General features: G+C 33.9%; 2 protein-coding genes across 3 annotated transcripts; one reads left to right on the top strand and one right to left on the bottom strand.

The window, feature by feature from the left end:
* The first annotated feature begins 398 nt into the window (after positions 1-398).
* Positions 399-1,375, top strand: LOC113848423. Its single transcript, XM_027477929.1, has 4 exons — positions 399-759; positions 885-958; positions 1,076-1,151; positions 1,245-1,375. The coding sequence occupies exons 1-4, from the start codon at positions 399-401 to the stop codon at positions 1,271-1,273; spliced, it is 540 nt and encodes a 179-aa protein (XP_027333730.1). The 3' UTR covers positions 1,274-1,375.
* A 1,460-nt stretch (positions 1,376-2,835) lies between these two features.
* On the bottom strand, positions 2,836-9,360 carry LOC113846160 (WD repeat-containing protein PCN-like). Of its 2 annotated transcripts, none has more exons than XM_027474117.1 (11): positions 9,096-9,360; positions 8,877-9,011; positions 8,257-8,557; positions 8,100-8,163; positions 7,784-7,897; positions 7,478-7,640; positions 6,074-6,227; positions 5,168-5,745; positions 4,481-4,662; positions 3,878-4,138; positions 2,836-3,424 (listed from the first exon to the last, which is right to left on the bottom strand). In XM_027474117.1, the coding sequence occupies exons 1-11, from the start codon at positions 9,255-9,257 to the stop codon at positions 3,151-3,153; spliced, it is 2,388 nt and encodes a 795-aa protein (XP_027329918.1). In that variant the 5' UTR covers positions 9,258-9,360; the 3' UTR covers positions 2,836-3,150. The 2 variants fall into 2 exon arrangements, with proteins under 2 accessions (XP_027329918.1, XP_027329919.1); XM_027474118.1 differs by having other exon boundaries at positions 2,998-3,424; positions 6,062-6,227; positions 9,096-9,348.
* Positions 9,361-10,486: the final 1,126 nt, after the last annotated feature.

The raw sequence follows: 10,486 nt of genomic DNA, 5'->3' as shown, positions 1-10,486 counted from the left end.
GCATGGTAATGCAATGCAATGCTTCCATAATCTCTTCCCTTATCACATTCACTAACAGACACTCTAGTACACACACGCTCACAAGGCCAACTGGCAATATTGATTCATTCGCATAAAGATAAAATAAGAAGGCGAAAGGATTGTGCAAAAGGACAGAAGCAGTTTAGAATTCTAGTGCAATTCCTCTCTCTATCTTTGTTTATTATTTATTTATTTATTTATTTTCCTTCCCCTTTTACTCCTTTTTCTTACTTATGCTGAGAAGAACTACATAAGAAGCACAAGGGGTTAGTCTAGGTCCTCTACCACTCTATGATCTTTCACTTGATCACACATATTCAGCATCTATAAAAGAACACCAACCTTGGTGCTTCGTTACTATAAGAAAGAAGGGTTGAATGGATATATCTGCTACTTCACAATACAGCAGTGCTAGTGAATCCGGTTGGACCCATTATTTGGACCAATCATCTCTTTCTGAAAATTGCTTCCAGAGGAGAGGAGGGGTTGTGGACTATGAAGGAAAAGGAGCAAGAATGGACGAGTCTGAAGAAGATTTATCCATGGTCTCTGATGCTTCTTCTGGACCTCCACATTATGATAATGAATACTATTGTGAGAATTGGTATCCTTGCTTTTCTTCTACAACCAAAGACTCCCAAAACAAGAAGAAAGTCAAAGAATTTGGTAGAAGTCAACAGCCTTCAACTCTTGATGACACTGCCAGTTCTCCTGTTTTCAACTGTCCTAAGGAGAGTCGCAAGGTTAATGTCATTGACATAATATCTGTGTGCCTATAGCTTCTCTCTCCTTAGCAGAAAAAATATAAAAATAAGAAAAAAAATGCTAATGGGTTGGTTCTTTTGTTGTTGAACAGAAGCAAGACAGTTTCTCAGGGAATGGAGCAGTGGAGAGTGCATCAGATTTTTCTCAGTGTGTGTCTGCAACAAGAATAAAGGTAAAGCTCCAGTTCTATTGTTAATTCTTTTATTATATCATTACATTGAGTGATAGCATCAGCCTCTTGCATTGCACATTTTCATTGTGTTGAGCTAAATTTGGTTAGTCTATGCAGAGAAAGACAAAATTCAAGAAGCAGTTCAGCTTCTTTGAGAGCTCTCTTGCTGGAAAACTAGCTTCAGAGGAACACGGTGAAGATCCATTTGTCTTATATATTATGTTTTGTTTCCCAGAAAAAAAAAATTAAATATGCTAACAAGTGATTTGTTGTGTCTCATGATCAGGTGGTTTTGATGAAGGAGGAGGAAAATGAGTGATTTTGCAGTTGCTGTTGTCACTGCTGTTGCTGCATTGCTGTGGAAAGAGAGACCAGAGGATGTCAAAGGAGAGAAGCTACTCAATGTCTGTCAAAAGGAATTCCTTTTCTTTTCTTTTCTTTTCTTTTCTTTTCTTTTCTTTTTTTTTTCTCTCTCTTTTCTCTTTTCTTTTTTCCAAAATATTAAAAGAGAAAAGCACTTATGTTGTAATTTTAACCCTTTTTTTTAATCTGCTCCTATGCTACTGCCTATGCTATTGGGAACAACCTAAGAGAATATAGGAAACTGAATAAGGTTTCTGTCTTCCATTTTCTTTTGTTGTCATTAGTGGCAGGCATCTCTGGGACCTCTCAGGTCTTCTTCATTAGATACTTACTATTCACAAACTCTTCCTCAGTTGGTTTTCATCCTTTTTCTCAGTAATAATAAACACAAAACTGAATTAACTAATTCACCCCTCACCACCTATAGGAAGAGACACAGAAAAAGAAAGTCACTTCACCACTCACCACCATGAAGCATATATCAAATCCAAAGGCCTAGTGATGAGTAGTGACCCACTTTATTAAGTTCAGCCACTGCCAGCCTAGCTCACAACCACTTTGGGTGGGTAAATATGGCAAAGCCAAGTAGCATGACACTCAAAATGGACAATGTATCCAAATGAAACCAAACGCCAAGCTTCATTTTCGGAGCAGCCCCACCTCCTTGTGATAGCTACCCCACTTGAAATGTGATCCATTCATAACACTTGGTACAATTATTGAATATTTGTTTTGGTAGGATATCCAACAAAATCTTTTATTCTAAGTTTTTTATATCCTCAGACTCCAACCAACTGCATGGATCTATTAGAAAATAACGCAGATATTTGGAAACGGACAAACACCCCCGCTTTCACTAGTCATTCTTACTCTATTTTGTACTCTTCGGTTGACGATTGAAATTGGAAATTACGTAGTGTTCACACGTTCATTGCCTACGTTGGTAGACGCAAGATTTAGAATAGAAACATCCAAACATTGCTTTGCAAGTTTTCTTACCAAAATAAGAAAATGCAATTAAAATTTAAGTGCTGGTTTCAGATTCTCCCAAACACGGTTTTTTACTTGCATGTTACTAGATGACGGGTAAAAACATTAAAATTCAACTTTTATTCTTAACTATTGGTTGCGCAATGCGAATGGTTTTAGACGGGGGAATTGGGAGTGTCATAATAAACAAGACGAAAACATGCATCCATCTGAGCTTGCTGCAACTGTTCTTAACGAAAGTTATTCTTCTATGTATTTTTGAGTGTTATGAACTTATCAATGCTTTACTACGAGCATATAGTTTCAGTAATGTTGCAGTATTATCTCTTTCAATTGAAGTCATAATATTTAACGACTATAATTGTTTTTTCAAGATTTATAATATTTTATGGATAAAAACAAAAAAAAAGTCAAATTAAAAAGAATTTCAGAAATGAATACTATTAAAAATACCAAAAAAATTGAGTTTATGAAATCCATCCCCCAACCAATAGTCATTCCCTCCTGGTTGATCCCTTAATTACACAACACAATTATATTTCTATTAGATGAAATTTTAATTATATCTTAATCATCTTATGTTAAAAGTATCAAGATTCTACTACATCAAGCAACAAATACAAACTGGAGATGGACTGGACAAAAGTACAGATTTTGTGTAAATAAAAAATAAAAAATGAAGTAAAGCTATTACTAATGGAACAAAATTGATTATGATAACACAATACAAGATTCTAGATCTCAGCCATGGAGAGACAAAATGAAAAACAAGAAGGGACATTTATCCCCATCATGCATCCCCCTTGAGCTGAGAACAATTCTCTCAAGCTGCTTAATGCTTATGTCCCAAATATATGTCTGTGAACTGGTGCGGCTTCTAAACTCTTGACCACTTGCAACCAGGGTTTGTCTATCATAAAGAAGGAATTTTTTGAAATATGGGCTAAAAATAAAACAGGATTTTCTAAAGGTAAAACTTCAAAGTTCTTCCTATGTTTAGTCCTCTTCTTAACATTAAAATTTTGTAAATTCCTGACCATTGAATCCTGAGTATTTAACATATCACTATCATCTTGCTCCACAGGCAACCCAAAGTCAATCAAGCACATCGCCCTGAAGATTGAACAACTTCCAAACATGAGAAATACTTCAAAATAAATAAAAGTAAAAACATAATTTAATATTTTTATAGTTTCTATTTCAAGTCATGAATGGGTCATGTCACAATTTTGAAACCAAAGATGTAGATATTACTATCTCGTAGTCTAAGAAACCCAGAAAGATACAAAACAGATGTAGAAGAAAATATACGTGCTTTTGAATTTTTTAAAATAATGTATATTATAGACTTACTACACAGCAAGAAATTCTTCATACGGGATATGTATGAAGCTCCAAAACAAGAAATTTAAAAATACAAATAAATCATAAATTTCAAATTAATAAGCTATTTTTTTCATACATAAAAAATTATTTTACATACGACCTGTACTTCTTACTTAATTTTGATCACCAATTCAAAATGTTTAGTTTATATTTAAAAACTTAAAAAGTACAGAGCTATACCTGGAGCTGTAAACAACAACAGAAGACGAAGTCGCCGAGGGAGGGAAGGAAAGCCCAATAACTTCACCAGGAAATTCCTGGTATCTTCTAGGAAGAACAAATGTGTGCCGCATTGACCATTCTCCTAATTGCTTGGCCTCTACATCAAATGCATACACTTGATTTGAGGAAGTTGTAACTATCAGTACATTGTTGTTCTGGGGTGGAAATCCACCAGCTGTAACAGAGGCACCATCTAATCTTGAAATGAACCAGTGCTGCCTGTAGCACAAGCAGGTTTATTTTATAAAATACGATAACATAATATGAATATAATACCAAATAATTCATGAAGAATAGCATGGGATCCTTTAGTATTACCAGTTAAATTGTCTACCTAAACAGATGACATCATACTGCAAACAACCAAACATAAGCAACAAACATTCAATCAGAATTTTCTGAAGATTGTTTGGAGCATGTTTGTGTGTCTCCCTAAAATTTTGTTTTCTCATTTCAATTTTCTTAATCAATAACCAGATGTACTAGCTATTTGCGCAAAGCAATTACAGTAATAGGTTTCCCAAATCAAAAAGAAAAGGTTAAGCAAATTAGAAACAACACCTTAGTATCTCCAAGTTAAATACATATATATCCCCAAAGCAGTTCACAGCTGCCAACCACTGCCGATCAGAACTAGTAAACAATCTTGTTATGGGCGGCTCAGTAGGAGGCAATTCTTCATCTTGCAATTCCCGACAAGGTGTAAAAGTATGTACTAATTCTGAGCTACCAACATCGATAACCTATAGCATTCCAAGGAGTATTATCAATAAAGTAAACTAAACAGCTTTTGAATCCAAAGATTGTAATTTTTAACCAGTACACTTTGAAAACAACTGATAAGCAAACCCAGCATAAGAGAAACTCGTGAGTTAATTATACAAATCAATTTGGAATTCAGACAAGATTAAATTCAAGCAAATAATAATAATAACTACGAAGTGCTTATGCATTTGCAGGGAAAAAGTGAAGAAAAAACACTGCTCACCATAAAAAAAAAAGACATTTAACCCATCTTCAGGTATAAAAAATTACCAAATTTTCAACAAAGAAAGGCCTAGAATAGCAAAAAACAAATGATGCATAGCATGGTTATCATAAAATATGGAGTAAAATAACCATAGTTTAGGTAAGTTTAGAGATTCATGCAAAAACAAGCAAAAGAGATTGTCTTACAAAATAAAGCAACCATACTTTATATAAAGCACAATTTTAATCATAATAGAGATGAAGAATGCTCTAGCTTACATATATCCTTCTATCATGCCCAGCTACTATTAACCAAGAGGAGTCATGGGTAAAAATCATAGAATGCGCAAATGGTAATCTCTGTGGAAGCTTCCTTCTACTAACACTCCATGTCATTTTTCCAACTTCACACCTTTGCAATTCAAAAAGATTAGGCTTTACATGATCAGAGTACGCAAAAAGCACCCCTGAATTAGCAATGGTGCTGCAAATTATCTTCCTAGATGCCTTGCTCTTAACTCGGGCAAGTATTTCAGTCTTTGCAAAGCCACCAGGTGTGCGAACATTTCTGAGTTGTAGCAAATGAACATCTATCCAATGCAAAGACTGAACTAAAAGTATTGAAGATTGATTAAAGGCAGTATCAAGCACTAGTTGAATGGGTGTTCTTTGAGGCGCAGGACAGATATCATGAGGAGAAAATTTGGTAAATTCCTTCACAGGGTATGCAAAGAGTTTTGTGTCATCTCCTGCCGAGATAAGCATGGGAACCCCCAAATGGGCCCACTTATGGTAACTAAAATCAATGGGCTTCTTTTCACATCGAGCTCTTTTACTCCTCTCATCTGGCAAAATATCTGCCACACAAAAACACATGGCTAAGGAACAGAAGATGGCAAATGCATTCAATTTCATAGAAAATATAGATTCTGCCCATTTGGATAAGTTTTTCTATAGCAAATGAACATGTTTCTCTGCGTTGAAAAGAATTTTAGGTTATGCTTGAAGATTGACCTTTGGATCTGAAAATAGAAGAAAAACAGTTTTCATCTCTCTTAAAAAATGAGAACTTCCAATCTTCCAAAAATGATATCTTTTAGCCCAAAGCTCATCCAAACACACTAATACAATCTTGGAAAATTAATAACAAAAAAAAATTATAAATAATATAACTTTCAAACAGACCTTCTTGACTTATTGGTAGAGCAACAGTCAAGGCCCTGACATCATGAGTATGAGCCCTTACATAATGAACATAGATCCACCTCTTCATCATTGATGGATAATGGATACCATCAGAAGACACTGACTGACTACTAGACAGCTTGTAAAGAATAACCTTCAAATAAAATAAACTACACCAACGTTATTATAATCAACATGGTCAATGAAAAAAGTAAGGAATAAAACTGAAACTGGTTAAAAAATGGGAAAGCAAACAATAATTTAACGATTCAATAATAACAACACAAGATATGAGAAATGATAGACAATGGGCCTCCACCAAGAGCAATTCTAACACAGTGACACAGTTACATCTGAACCATAAACAGTTGATTTTTTAATCAAAAGAAGCACCAGAAAAACCAAAATTTAAAGAACAATATATATGGTTAGCAAGCAACTACAGTACTTTATTAATTATACAGCTGAAATATGCAGTAATTTGCCTCCAAGGTAAATAGAGAACACAAGTTCATAAATAGAAAGATAAAAATACATAAAAATGAAACTATTGTTTGTTACTAGGTTTCACTGTCACACTACATGTAAGTTTGATATAGGGGAGTAAAATGAAGGTTAAGGTTGGAGATAATCATTCTCATTCTTTCATTACATGGAAAAGTGATAAAATCCACATTGACAGAGGTTGAAAGGATTGAGAATCAATAATAGATATGCTTAAACTGTGATAGCATGCAATCTACTAATTTAAAGGTACAAAACTTAACATGCCTTTTAAACTGTCTCACTCAATAATGTTATTGCATCTCTTTTTTCCCCCACATAGCTCAATCTTCAAGAATAAATCCAGAGTGTGAAGTTTAAGACATTTCCAACAATGCTGCAATTTTGTTTAATTAACAACAAAACCAAGCCCCACAGCAAACATTAAACCTTCGACATCCCACATGAATGCAACAAACCATTCATCCTGTCAAAACTATCTCTCTGGTGGTCCATTTCAACCATATCATTTTTATATTTTCATTTTCAACTGAAATGTTTGGTTCCTCATTTATTCTCAGTCATTGCATATTTAAACTTTTTTAAAACTCTTGTCCTTCTTTGTACATGTACATTACCAGCATCCAAAACCATCACTACATTCCCTGTGTCAACATATCAAACATATTAATTTAAAGGAAAAAATGCAAAGCATAGTACACAGATCCACTACTTTAAATTGACCTAAACAACAATGCCAATTATGTGAAATAACATCTTATGAAAGTGTGAAAAATAACAATGTCAAAAAACAGCTATCAAAGAAGTAAATGTACACACATATAAAACCAGTTAGTTGCAATGCAAAAAAGATAAATTGCTATGGTTTTGTGAGAATTCACAAATTATGCAACTCCATACCTGACCATCAGAACCAGCAGAGAACACCCTATCATGACTAGGGGCTGCTGCAAGAGCATTTACGTCTCCCTTGTGTAAAGAATGTGCTTGCAAGAGAGTTCCATGTTGGCTGTCCCAAAACTGGACACTACCACTGCTGTCTGCACTAACAAGTGTTCCAGACCTAAATAAGAACTACCCAATTAGCAACAAGCATGGCAAATAGACAAAAAGAACTCCATAACAGATATTAGAACAATATGGTGGAAGTATGCATACAAAGTTAATTTCAAAAACAGTTCCACAAAAAGATGTTCTTCCGATTACCTTAATGACATCAATGACCATATACAAAGTTCATGTCCACTGCACAAACCTCCAAGTCCAGCCGTAATCCTATAGATTTCATTACCTGATGTAACATCCCAGCATCGTATCAACCTGCAAGGCAACAGACACATCGATGTGCACATTTAACAAGGTAACAATGACATCCATTAAAAATGGGAGGATTATGTTGCTCGATCTGCTTAATTTTTATTTTTTTTCATAATTAAGCCTACATTCACTAGCAAAAGAAAATAGGTAGAACACCATGATAGTCATGGAAGGATAATTTATCAATCAAAACTTCAACACATACCCATCACTACTTCCTGAATATATGAAGTTAGCGTCTGTACTCCAAGTTACACTTAAAACTCGTCCTGAAAGCCATATATAAAATTGCACTATTACCATCAATTACGCATGCTAGAGAGAAAACTGCTACAAAATAAATAACTCCGGAAAAACCTCACCTTTCACTCGGGGCAAGGATTTTACGTAGATAAATTCATCCGTGTCAGAGATGGAATAAATTCTCACACACCCATCGTCAAAACCAATTGCTACACGTGGATGCTCACTGATGGAATGTTCAAGAGGGCCAGGCAAATCAGAATCTTCATCACTTTCACTACTCTCACGTTCATCAAAATCATGGAATTTATTCACATGTCCATTCCCCATACCACCCTTAGTTTCAGCGTTTATTTTGTCATTCATAGGCAGTGTAACAGCCATTTGCCATATCGAGACTCCATCCGATTCTAGCACTGTCTGCAAACATTGCATATCAAATTAAACTAAACACAATAAAATATTTCTTTGAGACACAGCGGTAAAAAATCAAAACCAAAAGCCAAAAGCAAGTCATTCAGAACACTTTCAAACTCATAACAAATAAGACCCGAACACTTACGAAAACGAAAAACACATACAGCACTACCGCAAAGGAGCAATGGCAAACTAACCTAAGAATGGCAGTGTCAGTAACTTAACACACTTTTACCATACTAGCATCAATAGAAGAGTTTCAAGCTTCAATCACACTATCACCAGACGTAAAACATCGAAATGCAAAGGAAGAAAAAGTTACCGTTTGATTCAAGTGGAAAAGATCCCATTTAGTAACGGAACCGTCTATGTTAGACGAAAATAATCGACCTCCGTCAGAACCGCCGGAACACCAAACAAGCGATGACACTCTTCTGTTAGGGTCTCCGTGTATAGTCTGCACGCGCCAAACTCAAAGGTATCAGAATAAGATCAACATAAAGAACAGAGAAGCAAAGAGAAAAGCGCGTAAGGAAGGTACCAGCTGAGAGTGCCAGCCGATGGAACCGGGAGATACGAGCCAGACTTCGAGCGAGCCGTCTTGGCGAGCTGCGGCGACTCGCAAGCCGTCGACGCTAGTGGCTAAGGCTACGACCGGCGATGGTCGCCAATCGATGGAGCTGATTTTGTAAAGTTCGCCCATGGAGAGTGCAAAAGGAAAATGGTAAGCGTGAATTGAATTTGTGTTAGGAAAAAGAGAATAGGGTAGAAGAGGAACACAAAGCGGCCATAGTTAGGTTTGTTCTGAGGTTTAAGCGCGGATTTTCATGGATCCGTATATATTTCGGGTTTCCTTCGGTTTATAGGCCCATATTCTATTTTTTTTATAAATTATTTTTGCTAGGTTTCGTGGCCCATGCCAATTTTTCTTTTCTTTTTATCTTTTTATCTTTTCGCAATGTTCACCGAAAAAACCTTTTCAAGAGTAAATTATATTTCTATCCTTTAAAAGATTTACATGTTATACTGAATTTTTTATTTAAAATATTATAATATCATTTTTTTTTAAATATTTCATAGATTACGTATTTTTTTATAAAGTATTTTTAAGCATTTGTTTAACATTTTTTTATCAAAATATTTTTTTAATAAATTATATATATATATATAATATATATATATATATATATATATATATATATATACTCTTTCATGGAATAAACCCTTATTATTATCAAAATTTTAAAGACATGTTTTGGTATTAAATAATTGGAAAAAATAGAAAGAAGTTACCCTTAATAAAATTGAAGAAGGTGCGGGCGAGATATACCACTTTAACACTTTAAAAAACAAGGTAGAACTTTAGAAGAAGAAAAAAACATACAAATAATAATTAAACTGTGAGTAAAGGGTAAACTGATAAATTTAAAATGATACACAAGTATATTAAATAAAAATAATAATTTATTTTTTAAAATAATGGTATAAGCTAAACGAACAAAATAGTATATATTTTATAGTAAAAAAGAGAATAATATAATGTTTATATCTGTATTTTATTATAAATTTAATAATAAATAATATATATATTACTGTACAAAATACATTTAAATTCGCACTTTTAAAAAGAACAATCATATTATTATCATTGTTGTATAGTCATGTTTTTATGTAGTCTTTATATCAATATAAGTTTTTATTATCATTATTTTTACTTTCAAATGTTTGGGAAAGTAAATGACAGCCTTGGTTTTCTTTCTTTTCTCATAATCATTCTCTATTTGCAATTCACAAATAAGTATTTTCCAATAACACGTTTGGTTATTTTTATTTTAATTTATATTTTTGGATTATTATATATTTTACCACCTATTTTTTTTCTTCTTCAATCCTACAACTGCTCGTAAATATAGTTGTTTTTTTATCAAATTA

This window comes from Abrus precatorius, unplaced genomic scaffold (assembly GCF_003935025.1).
Source record: "Abrus precatorius isolate BTA unplaced genomic scaffold, Abrus_2018 Scaffold8, whole genome shotgun sequence".
Classification (NCBI taxonomy): domain Eukaryota; kingdom Viridiplantae; phylum Streptophyta; class Magnoliopsida; order Fabales; family Fabaceae; genus Abrus; species Abrus precatorius.
The sequence above is the reverse complement of the archived record's forward strand: the minus strand, read 5'-3'. Positions and strand labels throughout refer to the sequence as shown.